The following is a 20,199-nucleotide window of genomic DNA, read 5'->3' on the forward strand; positions in this document are numbered from 1 at the left end:
AATGAGTTGGTTGACCGTCTTAGACTATTAATAGCTTCTCAAGCTGCTGGAAATCCTAGTCACAATAATGAAATCATGTATATCATTGAGGAACTACGTGAAGCTAAAATTATATATTAAGATGTGTTTTAGCAAATATCATTCATTTCAACAATGAGCATTGATGTGTTCGGACATCCTCTCAATCAAAGAGGAACAGCAAGACGAGGGCCTCCTGGAGTTGGTTTAAACTCAATTCTCAAGGTAACTTTGACGTTGAAGGAAGAAAACTCTGTAATCTTGCTAACGGTGAAGAAGAAAACGACGCTGTCAATTTAAAACTTGTACGACATGTGATAAAAAACGAAGTGCGTTTATTCTATGAAGCTAGTGCCTCACTTAGATCAGAGGTGGAAAATAACTTAATAACTGAAGCGTTTCTTTATGTTTTCGGGGTCGCTCTACAAGATTCCATGCTCAGATTTTAAATTTATCGCATAGAAAATTAAATATGGCGAATTTTGTGCACCAAATTGCGAAAAAAATGAAATTTTTTTTTAAAAATAATTATTTCTTACTGAAAACATTTTTTTCAAATGAATACAAGTGTCACAAATTGGCACAAACTTATTAAACTTTCAAAATATGCAATAGCGGAAACAAAAAAAAACAAAATGGCGGCTTCAAAATGGCGCTAATTTGAGAAAAAATTAATTAATTTTTTTTATAGTGCACCGATTCAGGCAATAGCTATGAAATATAATAGAACTTAGTGTTTATATGTTTTTGAGGTCTCTCATCACGAATATGTACTCGGATTTTCAAAATTCAAAATGGCGGATCCAATATGGCCGACGAACATTGTAAAAATTCACTCTATTCGCTTGAACTTTGTTACTCAGGGGTTTTTGGGGTCGCTGATTATGAATCTGCTATTGGATTTTCATAATACAAAATGGCGGATCCAATATGGCCGACAAAAATTATTTAAATTTACTAGATTCGCTTGAAACTTGTTACTCAGGGGTTTTTGGGGTCGCTGATTATGAATCTGCTATTGGATTTTTAAAATACAAAATGGCGGATCCAATATAGCCGATAAAAATTGTTTAAATCAATTCTAGTCGCTTGGAATTTGTAAAATGATGACCATCTATTTGCCGTCAGAATAAGGCAAAATACAAATCAAATCCCTCAGAAGTACACAACGAAAAAATTGTAGGTCTAAATCTAATTGGCTTAGATAAATTGTTTCAACACTATCTTAGCATAAGACTTAATATTGCAAAACTTATAACCTGACATTGTTAATGAAACAATTTGAGATGACAGCTAAGGAGTAGTTGACCAATATTATCGAATTTTAGCTTTAATATCATTAGAATAATTTAGAGAGTTGGTAAACGTCTTATTCTGACGGCAAATAGATGGTCATCATTTTACAAATTCCAAGCGACTAGAATTGATTTAAACAATTTTTATCGGCTATATTGGATCCGCCATTTTGTATTTTAAAAATCCAATAGCAGATTCATAATCAGCGACCCCAAAAACCCCTGAGTAACAAGTTTCAAGCGAATCTAGTAAATTTAAATAATTTTTGTCGGCCATATTGGATCCGCCATTTTGTATTATAAAAATCCAATAGCAGATTCTAACACAGGTCAACAAAAAAAGACTTACTTTTTTTTATGAGATAGCGGAATGGTTTCCTATGTATTTTTGGACGCTGAACACGATCCCGACTTTCAAATTTGCCCATCACGTCAGGATTTTGAGAAAAGTGTGGGTAAAGACCCCAAAAACGCTTTTTTGAGGATTTTCAACATTTCTTTTCTCTTTAACCTGACGTGCTAGAGACTTCCACAAGGTCTTAAATTAAAGCTTGTAATGTGCACTACAAGACCTATATCCATAAAATAAAAAAAATTAACATTTTTTTCAAAAAATGGGGTTGAAGACACCAAAAATTTGTGTTTTTGGATTGCTTTAATAGACTTCTTGCAATCGCTTGGATTCGCTTGAAAATGGGTACTTAGGGTTTTTGGGGTCGCTGATTACGAATCCAATATTTGTTTGCAAAAATTTAAAACGGCGAAACCAAGATGCAGATGTAAGAATTAAGAATTGCTTGGATTCGCTTGAAAATTGTTATTTCAGGGTTTTTGAGGTCGCTGATTACGAATCCGCCATTTTTAATTTTTGCAAACTAATATCAGATTCGTAATCAGCGACCCCAAAAACCTCAAGTAACCATTTTCATGCGAATCCAAGCAATTGCAAAAAGTCTATTAAAGCAATCCAAAAACACAAATTTTTGGTGTCTTCAGTCCCATTTTTTGAAAAAAATTTTTATTTTTTTTTATTTTATGGATATTGGTCTTTTAGTGCACATTACAAGCTTTAATTTAAGACCTTGTGGAAGTCTCTAGCACGTCAGGTTAAAGAGAAAATAAATGTTGAAATTCCTCAAAAAAGCGTTTTTGGGGTCTTTACCCCCACTTTTCTCAAAATCCTGACGTGATGGGCAATTTTGGAAGTCGGGATCGTGTTCAGCGTCCAAAAATACATAGGAAAACATTCCGCTATCTCATAAAAAAAAGTAAGTCTTTTTTTGTTGACCTGTGTAATCAGCGACCCCAAAAACCCTTGAGTAACAAAGTTCAAGCGAATAGAGTGAATATTTACAATGTTCGTCAGCCATATTGGATCCGCCATTTTGAATATTGAAAATCCGATTGCAGATTCACAATCAGCGACCTCAAAAACCCCTGAGTAACAAAATTCAAGCGAATCGAGTAAATTTTTAAAATTTTCGTCGGCCATATTGGATCCGCCATTTTGAATTTTGAAAATCCGAGTACATATTCGTGATGAGAGACCTCAAAAACATATAAACACTAAGTTCTATTACATTTCATAGCTATTGCCTGAATCGGTGCACTATAAAAAAAATTAATTAATTTTTTCTCATATTAGCGCCATTTTAAAGCCGCCATTTTGTTTTTTTTTGTTTCCGCTATTGCATATTTTGAAAGTTTAATAAGTTTGTGCCAATTTGTGACACTTGTATTCATTTGAAAAAAATGTTTTCAGTAAGAAATAATTATTTTTAAAAAAAAATTTCATTTTTTTCGCAATTTGGTGCACAAAATTCGCCATATTTAATTTTCTATGCGATAAATTTAAAATCTGAGCATGGAATCTTGTAGAGCAACCCCGAAAACATAAAGAAACGCTTCAGTTATTTTTAGGGAGCATGTTTAATATATAAAATTATATCTTAAATTAAACACATAATTTCAAAGGTTTCAGGCGTTAATGGGTTAAGTGCTCTCGAGAATGAACAACAAAAAATTAATAGTAGTGAATGAACTTCATACTCAGGCTAGAATAAATTATCCTCGACGCGACGGCGAGTTGAAATGCGTGATATTGATGAGACATGGTAAGCAGATTTAGTAGAAATGATACCTTATTCAAGAATAAATAAAGGTTTCAAGTATTTATTAACAGTTATAGACATATTTTCGAAATATGATTGGGCTGTTCCAGTAAAGAGTAAAAATAGAAAAGATGTTTCTCATGCACTGCAATCTATTGTAACGTTGATTTTTAAATAATCACGTTATAAAGACCCAGATTGAGTTTTCGCCGAAACTTATCCAAGTAATTCACAGTTTATTAGTATAAATTAAACGTGGCAGCCAGAATCGAACTCAACATTTTTCTTTATTATTATTTTTGAATTGTATAGAATCAAAATGATACTGAAAGGTTGAGTTGTACAAAGATCAGATTAATTATTTGAATAGAATTCCACACGTTCTGGTTGACTATAAAACACGAATTTATTTATTATCATTTAATTATCAACCAACCGAAAATAGGCCAATAATTTATGTTAATCGGCACGAATCTAATGTCAACCGGCAATCACCTGTCACAGAGGTTGGGACCGTTATCATGCTGCAGGGGCGAACCCATATTGCGCATGACCTATATGCGGGCCAGAAGCAGGAAGCCAAGTAACCTAATTTCGACAGTTCGTGCCTGGCCGCCGATAGACTTTAACGGTGACACTACGGTTCAACCGAAAGTTCAGTAAAAATTAGAATATGGATTACCAGGCTTTGTTGGCCAGAATCAAAGGTTAGTGTCCAGTTTCCATCTTCCTCGTTGTTCTGGAGATAATACCGGTGTACGGTGTGACCGAGGAATAACGTTGAGACGAGCGACCGCATGGCAAGCCGATAGAACGCCGCCATTTTCGGTCGACCGACGAGTATCACCGGCGTGTGGAAGTTCTCATTCTCTCGCAAGTTTTATCTTGTTGAAAATAAAAGTGATTGATTTAATTGTTAATTGAATTTCTCGAGTCAAATTTATTTTATTTAAGTGTCAATTCATTGTGTCTGTCTCTCTCTTCTGTGTGCGGTACTCACGCCTGAGTTTTGTAAAATCTAAAGTCAACTTCGTAAAGATGAAATAGTGAGCTCGGTTTGAGCTAGTCCGGGAAAGTTCCTATTTTGTTTCTGCTATCGTGATCCGGGTAGTTCACCTACCTGGCGCCGGGGAAGTTCCCTAAAACGGATCATCGATGGTGTATTATAAATTCGGAGTGTGGAATTTATAATTCGGTAACCGGAAAACCGGTGATCGCCATTTTTGTAACGATTGATGGGTAAAACCCGTAAGTAAAGGTAAATATCGTTACAACAGTGGCGCCCAACTCAAGGGCCGTGACAGACGAGAGAGACGAGAGAAGGATTTTCAGTATAGTTGTGTAGGGAGAAAAACAGATGAGAACCTTCACTGCTGGTGAGTAATTGAATTTTCTTTTCATTATAAAATTATTTTCTTTTTCGATCTGACAGGTGCTAATTATTTTTACTTCTGGGGAAAATTTGAAAATTTATTTTTATAATAATTTTGTAAATTGATGCTTTGAAAATTGTTTTTGTTGTATATTTTTTTCAGCATGAAAGAAGATTTTTTTTTAGTACCTGCAGTATCCCCTACCACCTTCGAGAAAAATAGAAAAAAAATTTTTTTTTAAATAAGAGTATTTTAATAAGAGTATTTTGAAAAATTACCAAAAATTATTTTTGAAACTAATTAAATATTTTATTGGGTTTTTCGAAGACTGAGGTAAAGAAATAATTTTGTAAATAGTTAAATAATGTGGAAAAGAATTTTTCTTTTTTTTTACAAAAGGAGATAAATAAACAGGCGCGAACTCAAGAAAAAGCCCCTTGAAATTTTTTTTTCGTTAATCGGAAAAATTACCCGGTAAGATTGGGAATTTAAGTAATTTTAGAAATAATCCCCAATCAATTAAAAATTTAGTGAATTGAAGAGAAAATATTTCTCAACGTACAGTAACTAAATTTAGAAAAAGAAAATTACCGGAAATTTTCGGAAATTTATGGAAATTTTGGAAATTTTCGAAGATTTATAGAAAGCGAGGACATTATTTTTTTTTTGGAAATTTAAGGAAACGTAGAAAAATTTTCAAAAATAGTTAGGGAAAATAGAAATAGGTAATTTTACTTTATTCGGAAAATTACCCGGTAAGATTGGAAATTTAAGAAATTTTGAAACAATTCCCAATCAAAATTTAAAAAAAAATTTTTTTTTAGTGAATTGAGAAAGAAAATATTTCTTTACCGAAAGTAACTAAATTTAAAGTCAGGAAAGTTACCTAAATTCGGAGGAAGTTTACCGGTAATTTATGAAGTTTTGTAGTACTTCAGGTGAATTGGAAAAATATAGTTTTTGTGAAAGTAGGAAAGTTTCTTTGCCGACCTTAACTATATTTTCAAGCGGGAAATTTACTTGAAATTTTAGGAAAGTTATGAAATTTAAGAAACTTACCAATAATTCACCCTCAAAAATAACACAATTTACGGAAATTACGGAAAATTTTCGGAAACCGAGTAGGGATTAGCGGTAATTTCCGAAGAAATTTTAGAAATTTTTCGGTAATTTGTGAAATTTAAGAAAGAAACCGATAACTTTTCCCCACAAACAGATAAATTGGTAAAAACACCAGTAAACAACCAGAGACCGAATAGGAAACAACGGTAATTTTTGGAAATTTAAAGAAATTTCCAGGAATTTATAGAAATTTGGGAAATTTTTGAAAATTATAGAATTTCTTGTTGAATTTTATAGTAAATCAATAGAAAGAGTAATAATTTTCCTAAAATAACGGATTATTACGGGTATTACCGAGAATAAATAAGAAAAAAATTTTTCTTTTTCTTGATTTAATTTTTCTTAAAATTTTTTTTTTGTGTGTTGTTCCTTCCGTTCAACCCTAATTAAAGAAAGAGCAGGAAAGATTAGTGGGGACATCAGAAAAATAACCAAAGACCGAATAGGTAATTAACGGTAATTTTCGGAAATTTATAGAAATTTTTGGAAATTTATGGAAATATTGGAAATTTCGGAAAATTATAGTAAATAAATATAATAAAAATTAAAATACCGATAAATTACGAAAAATTTAGCTTTGGGAGTAATAATTTTCCCAGAACAGCGGAGTATTACAAATATTACCGAAGATAAATAAGAAAAAAATTTTTTTTTACTTATTTAATCTTTCTTAAATTTGACTAGTCTTAATTAAGGGAAAATTATTCATAAATAAAAATAAAGATATTTTGTTTGCCAACCGTTTCTTTTTTTTCTTGTCCTTTATTGACCAAAAGAAAAAAAAAAAAAAAATGGCAGACTCAGAAAGAACAGACCCAACCCAACCCGAACTAGGAGCAGGGGGGGGGGAAATAAATCAGAGGCCACAAAACACACAAGAGATACAGACCCAAAGGGAGGAAAATTCGGAAGAGACGAATAGATTCGGACTAATAGATGAACTTGCCGAACAGGTCCAAGCGTTTCAGGAGATGAAAAATCAACTCCATAAGAACGGGTGTAATACGTCAGGTACGTTCGAAGAGGTACAATCGCGACTCCAACGGTTAATTGCACGCATGCAGGGCAATATCGAAGTTCCGTGGTACGATAGCGACGAGGCGTTCACAATACCGACGACTGTAGTACCGACCTCCACCCCCATTACACTGGGTTCAGCAAAATTCATGGGTCTACCGACAACACCGGTGACCTCGGATTCCTCAAACACGTTTACAGATAGCACTAACGGAATCGAAAGACGGTTTAGACCACAACATTTCCAGAGTAACTTTCCCCCACCGAATTCAAATTTCGCTAATGTCAACACGCGTCGCGGACACGCGGAAAATAGGGAAAACCGAACAGATAAGGGAGTCAATGCTGAAATCCAAGAATTGCGTGAATCGATACTCGCAATGCAACAACAAATGACAACGTTAATGTCGATAGTACAAAGACAGACAAAACAACCAGTCACAATAACAAGTACATGTCCCACATGTTACACAACGACAGCGGTAACAACACAATCCGAACCAGTATACCAGCCGGCTAATTACCAACACACACAGAATTATAGGTACACCCACACAGACAATAGAATCAACTCAACAGCGCCACCTATAATTCCAACCACGACGGTTTGTAATCCGGATCCGCGTTTCACAGGATTGAGTTGGAGCCAACACTTAGAGTGTATACCACCTCCACCGACCACAAATTACTATACAGGATATAGACCATCCCCTCCACAACCATACGGACAAACGATAACGGAATCCGACAGACCGAGACAAGTTCCATACTATCCAACAAATAGTATGTTTCCCCAAACGAACCCAACCTTCGCGACAGCGGAAAGACATACCGTAGGCGGATATGACCAACAACAAAACACTCTCGACCCACATTACGTAAATAGACCGTCCAATCCTTTTTCGGAACAAAACAGACCGTGGGAACAGGAAAACACGTACTGGCAAAGACAGAGTAGCATGTATAAAAAACCGAGAGATGTCGCGAGAACTGTCGAGAGTTGGAAGATAAAGTTCAATGGGCAAAGAGGGTCAAGCGTAGACAATTTTTTGTGGCGGGTAGAAGAGGGAAGGGCCGCGTCATTCATGACCGATCAGGAATTACTAGTAGCAATGCCCTTCCTCCTTACCGAGATGGCAGCACATTGGTATCGCCAAAATAGGCAAAGATGGAATACGTGGGAGGAGTGTAAAAGGCAATTCCAAATTCGGTTTGGAGACTCCCGATACCAAGACCGTTTAGAAGAGCAGATTCTCTCTAGAAGACAGGGACCCGGAGAATCGGCAATAGATTACTTGACATGTATGTACGGACTATACGAACTGTCGACGAGACCAATTGACATGACGACACAGATGGACCGGATACATGCAAACCTTAGGGCTGAGTACCGTAGAGCAATCCGTAGACACGAGTTTTACGATTTTAACGGTCTGGCGGATTTAGCTACCGAATACGAACGAGTAACCGCAATTACGGATGACGACACACCCCCACCCCCACCTGAGAAATCGCTCATTCCGGAATACGCGTTTCGAGGGCAGGTTGGGGCAAGTCAGAAACCGTCAAACATTGCGGCGCTCAAATCGGAAACGGAGCAAATACCGAGACCAGTAAATACGGAAGACCCGCAAACGAATGCGGAAAAACTATGCGAGTTTTGGCCAAAGACAATGGATGCATTGGTGGCAGCTCTGGTGGGCAGTAAAAGGTTTTCCTCACCAGACAACCAACAATCTTCCAAACAGTCGGGAAATTCCAAATGGAATAAGGAAAAGAATTCCCAATCGAACAAAAACGCGAGTAATTCGACGTCAATAGACAACGCCGCGAAAAATTCGAACTCCCAATCAGACAAAGAAGCGGAAAAAGAACCTAAAGAAGTCGAATGCTGGAACTGTCACGAAACCGGCCACTTCCAATCAGGTTGCGCAAAAAAACGTCGTAATAATTATTGCAGACGGTGCGGTAAGGACGGCGTGACCACTAAAACCTGCGAAGGGTGTCCGGGAAACGCGAAAAAGGAGGAGAAGTAAAGGTCAACTCCTCCTCCTCCGAAAACGTAGAGACCTCAACAAAAGTAATCGAAACAACCGTGGAACAATCCAAACCCGCAGTAATAGAAAATGATCAGAAATCCACGGAGGGCGTTAACAAAAAGTCGAAAAAACGGAAAGCCACCCGACAGTATGAGGCCGACCAAACTGTTTTGTTAAACGACCGCGTTGAGAGTCACAATGGTACAGATCCATGGAAAAGTAACCAGGCAATCATGGCACTGTTAAAAGCGGATATAGAACCCAGAGTAGAATCCGAACAAAAACCGTTGCGCTTAGAAATTAGGGAACCGCCAGCGGAAGACAAAGGCTTCAGTTTACGGGTATTCACGAACATAAGAATAGGCAATACCCCTAACGTGCAGGCTTTAATAGACAATGGTGCATCGCGCACAGTGTTAGGCGATATCGGAATAGCAATCGCCGAAAGATATAAAGCAGATTTACAACCAGCAACCGAGAAAGCGGTCATGACGGCCGACGGTACGGTACGTCCGGTAAAAGCTGTTTGTTACCTCCCAATAGAAGTAGATCGGGTATCTCGCATGATGAAAGTGTTAATAGTTCCAGGAATGGGTGAACAAGTTTTCCTGGGAGTAGACTTTATTCACACTTTCGGCGTGATACACGATGGCAGCCAACGAAAATGGTATATGGCTGACTATCCAGATTCTATACACTGGTATACCGAAGAGGGGGTAGAAGCAATCACGGTACAGGACGAGAACGTCGTGCCCGATTCAGAAAAAGTATGCGGGTTAGTAATAATTACCGACGAAGAACGCGAAGACTTAAAACATTTCGTTTCAGGCCTTCTTAGAATTATTCCAGACGATCTACCAGCGACAGATCGAACCGAACACGTGATCGATGTCGGGGATCATTCGGCAATAAAACAGCGCTATTATAGGGTTTCCCCGAAAGTTTTAGAAGCCATGCACGCAGAGATATTGAGAATGTTAGCGGAAGGTATCATAGAACCCTCAAAAAGCGGTTGGTCCAGCCCTATAGTAATGGTCAAAAAGGCAGACGGTACCTACCGCCTATGCATAGATTTTCGGAAATTAAACCGTGTAGCGAAAACCGACGCGTATCCATTGCCGAAAATGGATATGATTTTGGAGAAACTTCGAGCTGCGAAATACATCACGACACTAGATCTAAAATGGGGGTATCACCAAATTCCCCTATCACAGAAAAGTAGAGAACTCACAGCATTTACCGTCCCCGGTATGGGTCTATTTCAGTTCAAACGTATGCCGTTTGGACTCTCAGGAGCTCCAGCGACATTCCAGAGACTAATAGACTCCCTCATAGGGCCGGAAATGGAACCGTTTGTCTACGCGTATTTAGACGACATCGTGATTGTCACCGAAACACTCGAAGACCATAAGAAGTGGTTAAAAATCGTGATTAACCGACTACAAGAAGCGAACCTTACGATTAATCCGGAAAAGAGTAAATTCGGAGTAACATCCGCCCGATATTTAGGATTTATCGTAAATCACGAAGGCTTACAAGTTGACCCGGAAAAAGTAGAACCGATCACAAAGTACCCCGAGCCAAAAACGATCAAACAACTTCGACGCTTTCTCGGAATGGCATCGTGGTACCGACACTTTATCCCCCAGCTTTCAACCTTAGCCGAACCACTAAACAAACTGTTACGCACCAACATCCCGTGGGAATGGGGCGAAGCCCAACAAAACGCGTTCGAAGAACTCAAAGAACTGATCGCGACCGCGCCAACCCTAACATATCCTGATTTTACGTTACCGTTCGAGCTGCACACCGACGCGAGTGATTTCGGTATAGGTGCAGTTCTTACTCAGCGTCAAAATGGAGAAAACCGGGCCATCGCGTACGCGAGCCGAACGCTCACGGGAGCAGAACGGAAATACTCCGTCACCGAGAGAGAATGCCTTGCGGTAATTTGGGCAGTAAAGAAATTCCGCCATTACCTCGAAGGGTTTTATTTTACTGTCATCACTGACCACAGTTCACTACGTTGGCTGCACAATTTGCATAATCCAACGGGTCGGCTGGCTCGGTGGGCGCTTGATCTCCTTGAATACGATTTTGAGGTAGTGCATCGGAAAGGATCTGAACACCTTGTCCCGATGCGCTCTCAAGAATGTATGAAGAGGAGATGGCGCTGCCAATAGCTGCCTTGACACCGTTTGAAGATCCATGGTATTGCCGGCGTGTGAGGGAAGTTAATGAAACCCCGAGAAAGTTTCATGGCTGGAAAGTAACAGACGGTAAACTCTACCGATACCGCCCAAATCCGTTAATCGACTCGGTAATGGACGATATAGATGCTTGGAAATTAGTGATACCCGCTGAGCAAAGACAAGAAGTCTTTAACGAGATTCATCACGAACCCCAAGCAGCTCACCTCGGAATTGAAAAAACGTACCGTCGAGCAACATCACTCTACTATTGTCCAGGAATGTACCGCGACATTAAAACCTGGGTCAGCACGTGCGATACTTGTCAAAAGATCAAACCCGACCAACGACCCGCGGCAGGTTTAATGGGTAGAAGAATTATCCAGAAGCCATGGTCAGTCGTAGCCACTGATGTGATGGGCCCCTGGCCCAAAAGCACATTAGGCTACCAATATCTTGTAATCTTCGAAGATTTGTACACGCGATGGATAGAATTAGCTCCAATGCGCAAAGCTAACGCCGAAACAATAATCAAAGCGTTCGAAGACCTAATTTTAAACCGATGGGGGGCACCCCAAGTTTTGGTATCGGACAACGGAACCGAGTATGTTAATCAGGCATTTGAAGGGTTAACGGAAGCGTATGGGATAAAACATTCATTTACCCCGGTATACCACCCACAGGCGGACCCTGTGGAACGAGTGAACCGAGTGGTGAAAACAATGATATCGGCATACGTTTCTAAAGACCACAGAAAATGGGACGTCTATCTTAAAGACCTAAGATTCGCATACAACACGGCAGTGCATGGAAGTACAGGCGTCAGTCCGGCATACCTGAACCTGGGTAGAGAACCCAAACCGTACAACAACCTTCGCGACCGAACGGAAGAGACCGAAGTTGACCTTACACCCGAGAACGAAAACGAATGGTTAGAGCGGATAGAAAAGTTAAAAGAATTACAGGATTTAGTCTCCTTACAAATGGACAACGCGTTCAACAGACAGAAAGTACAATATGACAAAAGACGCAGACACGCTACATTTGTCATAGGAGATAAAGTCATGTGTAAAAAGCTAATAACCTCATCCGCTAGCAAAAAAATAACACGAGCGTTCGGTGGGAAAAATCAGGGACCTTTCACAATAGTACAAATTTTAGGACCTTCGGTTTATGAAATAGCAACAGAAGAGGGTAGGTCTTTGGGAAAGTACCCAGTTAAACTTTTGATCCCCTATAGGAATTCTAAGTAGAGGGGGGTAGAAGGTAAAATCGGAAACTATACCTTCTTGAGATAAGTTTTTTTTTTTTTTTTTTTTTGTTTGTTTTATGATGTAATTATTCATTATGATTATGTAAATAGTAGCTTAAAGTGATTAGTAAAACAATATCGACACGGAATTGGTGATGGTATTAGAAAAATAATAGATTAGTCAGAAGAACCAAACGAAAAATTGTTTTACCCTACTTACAGAAGAAGAAGAGAAATTGCGGCGAGAAGCAGACCGGAAGCGAGAAATAGCCATCGAAATTGAAAGACTCCTCAAACAAGCGGAAACGACGACATTAGAAGCCACACCGAGAAGAGAGCCACGAGCGATAGCCAATGTACGACCGCTACGGTTGACAGACGTCTATTTACCCGAAGGATGGCTTCCAGCTGGGGTAACAGGACCGAGTGCAACCACCAGACAAGACCATCTATCTCAGATTGCAAACCACATTGAACGGATCCACGAATCGGGGAGGGAAGTACGGCCAAACTCGCAACCGCTAAACAGAATCGGTACGGTTCAAACCGAAGAGAATGAGAGAAGAATCGCTATAGCAAGAGGAGCTATCCCACGCACTACGCCACCGGTGAACAGAATCGGCACGGTTCAAACCGAAGGAAACGGGAGAGGAACCCATACACCCGGAGGAACTACACGACACAGTTCTCAACCGAGAGGCAACGACGCCACCGCTCAAACCGAGGAGTCCGCTTCGGAAGAAGTAATTTTCCACCGCAGGATGGGCGAATCCTGGAAGGAATTCCGATTACGCTCAGGGGTACACCGCCCCCCTAAATATATTCGGGAACAAGAGAGCAAATCGAGGCGAGAGACCCCAGCGGAGAGAGGAAAGAGGGAAGCAAGACAGGATAAAGCAAAAGCCCAACAAGATGCAATCCAGAAAGAGATCGACAAAAAGAGACAAATGGAGGTTGACATAGCATGGGCAGCCAGACAAAAATGGCTAACCCAGGCTAAACAAGAGAGGATGAGACAAGAGCAAGAGGATAGAACTCGTCTACGACAAGAAGCAACTGACATGGCCACCCAAATCTACGATGAGGTGATCTATGCCGTATGGAAAGAACATGAGAAGAAACTCTGCGAACTTCTCAACGGTATTCCACTCCTCACCGAAACTGCCAGTCGTAGGATGAGATGTGAGAAGTGCCAACAACGGGGTCATAACAAGGGCGACTGCCCTACCCAGACCGAAAATACGGAAGATTAGGGGACCAATGTTGACAATATCATTTAGCTTTTCGTTCTTTTCACACCACCAATATTGAAGATAATATTTAGTTTTTTTCGTTATATTTTTTTTCTCTCTTGAATCCACCAATTTGGTTGTTATTGTTACGCCCTTAGCTTAGAGCAATTGTTTTCGATAACCTTCGATTGATAGCACATAGATCATTTGTTTTTTTTTGTTATTCGGAAATTTTTAGTTTCACGTTAGTAACCTGTATTAATCACATTAATCGAATTCAATTGAGCCAAAGGAATAAAATTTGATTAAAGTACTTATTAAATTTCAAACTTAAAGTCAATCACTTCATTTTGTTCGCCAACCCACTAACTATCCTTTTACCGGAACTTGGAGAAACCTAATAAAACTAGATGTAACTAAATGGGACCGGAGGACATCGAATCCTAACTACAGGTAGGCAGAAAGGACACTGCAGGTAATAAGGTGATAAGTTTCTTTTTTATGTTTGGTTTCAAAGCATCAATTACCTAATCGTAGATTTGGGTGGCCATGTCAGTTGCTTCTTGTCGTAGACGAGTTCTATCCTCTTGCTCTTGTCTCATCCTCTCTTGTTTAGCCTGGGTTAGCCATTTTTGTCTGGCTGCCCATGCTATGTCAACCTCCATTTGTCTCTTTTTGTCGATCTCTTTCTGGATTGCATCTTGTTGGGCTTTTGCTTTATCCTGTCTTGCTTCCCTCTTTCCTCTCTCCGCTGGGGTCTCTCGCCTCGATTTGCTCTCTTGTTCCCGAATATATTTAGGGGGGCGGTGTACCCCTGAGCGTAATCGGAATTCCTTCCAGGATTCGCCCATCCTGCGGTGGAAAATTACTTCTTCCGAAGCGGACTCCTCGGTTTGAGCGGTGGCGTCGTTGCCTCTCGGTTGAGAACTGTGTCGTGTAGTTCCTCAATCGACCACAAATTACTATACGGGATATAGACCATCCCCTCCACAACCATACGGACAAACGATAACAGAATCCGACAGACCGAGACAAGTTCCATACTATGCAACAAATAGTATGTTTCCCCAAACGAACCCAACCTTCGCGACAGCGGAAAGACATACCGTAGGCGGATATGACCAACAACAAAACACGACAGAAAATAGACAAAATACTCTCGACTCACATTACGTAAATAGACCGTCCAATCCTTTTTCGGAACAAAACAGACCGTGGGAACAGGAAAACATGTATTGGCAAAGACAGAGTAGCATGTATAAAAAACCGAGAGATGTCGCGAGAACTGTCGAGAGTTGGAAGGTAAAGTTCAATGGGCAAAGAGGGTCAAGCGTAGACAATTTTTTGTGGCGGGTAGAAGAGGGAAGGGCCGCGTCATTCATGACCGATCAGGAATTACTAGTAGCAATGCCCTTCCTCCTTACCGAGATGGCAGCACATTGGTATCGCCAAAATAGGCAAAGATGGAATACGTGGGAGGAGTGTAAAAGGCAATTCCAAATCCGGTTTGGAGACTCCCGATACCAAGACCGTTTAGAAGAGCAGATTCTCTCTAGAAGACAGGGACCCGGAGAATCGGCAATAGATTACCTGACATGTATGTACGGACTATACGAACTGTCGACTAGACCAATTGACATGACAACACAGATGGACCGGATACATGCAAACCTTAGGGCCGAATACCGTAGAGCAATCCGTAGACACGAGTTTTACGATTTTAACGGTCTGGCGGATTTAGCTACCGAATACGAACGAGTAACCGCAATTACGGATGACGACACACCCCCACCCCCACCTGAGAAATCGCTTATTCCGGAATACGCGTTTCGAGGGCAGGTTGGGGCAAGTCAGAAACCGTCAAACATTGCGGCGCTAAAATCGGAAACGGAGCAAATACCGAGACCAATAAATACGGAAGACCCGCAAACGAATGCGGAAAAACTATGCGAGTTTTGGCCAAAGACAATGGATGCATTTGTGGCAGCTCTGGTGGGCAGTAAAAGGTTTTCCTCACCAGACAACCAACAATCTTCCAAACAGTCGGGAAATTCCAGATGGAATAAGGAAAAGAATTCCCAATCGAACAAAAACGCGAGTAATTCGACGTCAAAAGACAACGCCGCGAAAAATTCCAACTCTCAATCGGACAACGAAACGAAAAAAGACCCGAAAGATATTGTTTGTTGGAATTGTAAAGGAACCGATCACTTTCAAACAGGTTGCGCTTCGTCACGTCGTAGTGACTATTGTAGACGGTGTGGTAAAGACGGTGTTACCACCAAAACCTGCGAAGGGTGTCCGGGAAACGCGAAAAAGGAGGAGAAGTAAAGGTCAACTCCTCCTCCTCCGAAAACGTAGAGACCTCAACAAAAGTAATCGAAACAACCGTGGAACAATCCAAACCCGCAGTAATAGAAAATGATCAGAAATCCACGGAGGGCGTTAACAAAAAGTCGAAAAAACGGAAAGCCACCCGACAGTATGAGGCCGACCAAACTGTTTTGTTAAACGACCGCGTTGAGAGTCACAATGGTACAGATCCATGGAAAAGTAATCAGGCAATCATGGCACTGTTAAAAGCGGATATAGAACCTAGGGTAGAATCCGAACAAAAACCGTTGCGCTTAGAAATTAGGGAACCGCCAGCGGAAGACAAAGGCTTCAGTTTACGGGTATTCACGAATATAAGAATAGGCAATACCCCCAATGTACAAGCCTTAATAGACAATGGTGCATCACGCACAGTGTTAGGCGATATCGGAATAGCAATCGCCGAAAGATATAAAGCAGATTTACAACCAGCAACCGAGAAAGCGGTCATGACGGCCGACGGTACGGTGCGTCCGGTAAAAGCTGTTTGTTACCTCCCAATAGAAGTAGATCGGGTATCTCGCATGATGAAAGTGTTAATAGTTCCAGGAATGGGTGAACAAGTTTTCCTGGGAGTAGACTTTATTCACACTTTCGGCGTGATACACGATGGCAGCCAACGAAAATGGTATATGGCTGACTATCCAGATTCTATACACTGGTATACCGAAGAGGGGGTAGAAGCAATCACGGTACAGGACGAGAACGTCGTGCCCGATTCAGAAAAAGTATGCGGGTTAGTAATAATTACCGACGAAGAACGCGAAGACTTAAAACATTTCGTTTCAGGCCTTCTTAGAATTATTCCAGACGATCTACCAGCGACAGATCGAACCGAACACGTGATCGATGTCGGGGATCATTCGGCAATAAAACAGCGCTATTATAGGGTTTCCCCGAAAGTTTTAGAAGCTATGCACGCAGAGATATTGAGAATGTTAGCGGAAGGTATCATAGAACCCTCAAAAAGCGGTTGGTCCAGCCCTATAGTAATGGTCAAAAAGGCAGACGGTACCTACCGCCTATGCATAGATTTTCGGAAATTAAACCGTGTAGCGAAAACCGACGCGTATCCATTGCCGAAAATGGATATGATTTTGGAGAAACTTCGAGCTGCGAAATACATCACGACACTAGATCTAAAATGGGGGTATCACCAAATTCCCCTATCACAGAAAAGTAGAGAACTCACAGCATTTACTGTCCCCGGTATGGGTCTATTTCAGTTTAAACGTATGCCGTTTGGACTCTCAGGAGCTCCAGCGACATTCCAGAGACTAATAGACTCCCTCATAGGGCCGGAAATGGAACCGTTTGTCTACGCGTATTTAGACGACATCGTGATTGTCACCGAAACACTCGAAGACCATAAGAAGTGGTTAAAAATCGTGATTAACCGACTACAAGAAGCGAACCTTACGATTAATCCGGAAAAGAGTAAATTCGGAGTAACATCCGCCCGATATTTAGGATTTATCGTAAATCACGAAGGCTTACAAGTTGACCCGGAAAAAGTAGAACCGATCACAAAGTACCCCGAGCCAAAAACGATCAAACAACTTCGACGCTTTCTCGGAATGGCATCGTGGTACCGACACTTTATCCCCCAGCTTTCAACCTTAGCCGAACCACTAAACAAACTGTTACGCACCAACATCCCGTGGGAATGGGGCGAAGCCCAACAAAACGCGTTCGAAGAACTCAAAGAACTGATCGCGACCGCGCCAACCCTAACATATCCTGATTTTACGTTACCGTTCGAGCTGCACACCGACGCGAGTGATTTCGGTATAGGTGCAGTTCTTACTCAGCGTCAAAATGGAGAAAACCGGGCCATCGCGTACGCGAGCCGAACGCTCACGGGAGCAGAACGGAAATACTCCGTCACCGAGAGAGAATGCCTTGCGGTAATTTGGGCAGTAAAGAAATTTCGCCATTACCTCGAAGGGTTTCATTTTACTGTCATCACTGACCACAGTTCACTACGTTGGCTGCACAATTTGCATAATCCAACGGGTCGGCTGGCTCGGTGGGCGCTTGATCTCCTTGAATACGATTTTGAGGTGGTGCATCGGAAAGGATCTGAACACCTTGTCCCGGATGCGCTCTCAAGAATGTACGAAGAGGAGATGGCGCTGCCAATAGCTGCCTTGACACCGTTTGAAGATCCATGGTATTGCCGGCGTGTGAGGGAAGTTAATGAAACCCCGAGAAAGTTTCATAGCTGGAAAGTAACAGACGGTAAACTCTACCGATACCGCCCAAATCCGTTAATCGACTCGGTAATGGACGATATAGATGCTTGGAAATTAGTGATACCCGCTGAGTAAAGACAAGAAGTCTTTAACGAGATTCATCACGAACCCCAAGCAGCTCACCTCGGAATTGAAAAAACGTACCGTCGAGCAACATCACTCTACTATTGGCCAGGAATGTACCGCGACATTAAAACCTGGGTCAGCACGTGCGATACTTGTCAAAAGATCAAACCCGACCAACGACCCGCAGCAGGTTTAATGGGTAGAAGAATTATCCAGAAGCCATGGTCAGTCGTAGCCACTGATGTGATGGGCCCCTGGCCCAAAAGCACATTAGGCTACCAATACCTCGTAATCTTCGAAGATTTGTACACGCGATGGATAGAATTAGCTCCAATGCGCAAAGCTAACGCCGAAACAATAATCAAAGCGTTCGAAGACCTAATTTTAAACCGATGGGGGGCACCCCAAGTTTTGGTATCGGACAACGGAACCGAGTATGTTAATCAGGCATTTGAAGGGTTAACGGAAGCGTATGGGATAAAACATTCATTTACCCCGGTATACCACCCACAGGCGGACCCTGTGGAACGAGTGAACCGAGTGGTGAAAACAATGATATCGGCATACGTTTCTAAAGACCACAGAAAATGGGACGTCTATCTTAAAGACCTAAGATTTGCATACAACACGGCAGTACACGGAAGTACAGGCGTTAGTCCGGCATACCTTAACCTGGGTAGAGAACCCAAACCGTACAACAACCTTCGCGACCGAACGGAAGAGACCGAAGTAGACCTTACACCCGAGAACGAAAACGAATGGTTAGAGCGGATAGAAAAGTTAAAAGAATTACAGGATTTAGTCTCCTTACAAATGGACAACGCGTTTAACAGACAAAAAGTACAATATGACAAAAGACGCAGACACGCTACATTTGTCATAGGAGATAAAGTCATGTGTAAAAAGCTAATAACCTCATCCGCTAGCAAAAAAATAACACGAGCGTTCGGTGGTAAAAATCAGGGACCTTTCACAATAGTACAAATTTTAGGACCTTCGGTTTATGAAATAGCAACAGAAGAGGGTAGGTCTTTGGGAAAGTACCCAGTTAAACTCCTGATCCCTTATAGGAATTCTAAGTAGAGGGGGGGGGGGTAGAAGGTAAATTCGAGAAATATTATACCTTCTTGATTTTTTTTTACTGTATTATGAGCATGTAAATAATGGTTTAGAGTAATTAGTTAAACAATATCGACATCAAATCGGTGGTGGAATCTTAAAAAGTAGGAAAAACAAAGTTTAGTTAGGAAACACATTCTGGTTACAGAGGAAGAAGAGGCACATCGGAGAGAAGCCGACCGAAAGAGAGACATCGTCACACAAATCGAACGACTCATCGGGGAGCTAAGTCTACCGAATACCGTAGCCGCCAATAACACTAATCCCCAAGAGAAATTATTTATTTTAGTTTGAATTTGTTATTGTTCATTTTTCAGAGAATTTTATTTAGTTTAGCGTTAAGGGTCAATCATTAGCCACCCTTTATAATAACAATAACACACACGATAATATTTCTGTTGATGTTGTTTAATGGTTAAGAATGCTGCAAATAATTAATTTAGTTTGTTTTTTTTTGCCCGTCTTTCTTCAGAGATATATATATTTTTTTTTATTATTAATAAGTCAAATTGTTTAATGGGCTAAAATTTTCTTAGTTAACGTCCCAACCTAAATATTTGTAATATGATACGGACTTGGAATAAAGAATCTTACTTTTCAATTTAGATAAGTTAATGATTATTATTTTTCATTGTTTGTTGGTCAACCTATCAACTCACCTCGGTCATCGGGAAACCTGCTAATATATTCGCTCAAAAGACGAATCCGGAGACAATGGTTCAAAGAAAGAGAAAAGGT

At 40.7% G+C, this 20,199-nt stretch overlaps 1 protein-coding gene across 1 annotated transcript; it reads left to right on the top strand.

Moving 5' to 3' along the window:
• The first annotated feature begins 3,592 nt into the window (after positions 1-3,592).
• On the top strand, positions 3,593-13,669 carry LOC122501852. Its single transcript, XM_043611616.1, has 2 exons — positions 3,593-4,131; positions 12,639-13,669. The coding sequence occupies exons 1-2, from the start codon at positions 4,098-4,100 to the stop codon at positions 13,667-13,669; spliced, it is 1,065 nt and encodes a 354-aa protein (XP_043467551.1). The 5' UTR covers positions 3,593-4,097.
• Positions 13,670-20,199: the final 6,530 nt, after the last annotated feature.

The sequence above is a fragment of the Leptopilina heterotoma genome, unplaced genomic scaffold (genome assembly GCF_015476425.1).
Source record: "Leptopilina heterotoma isolate Lh14 unplaced genomic scaffold, ASM1547642v1 Lhet_217, whole genome shotgun sequence".
Classification (NCBI taxonomy): Eukaryota; Metazoa; Arthropoda; class Insecta; order Hymenoptera; family Figitidae; genus Leptopilina; species Leptopilina heterotoma.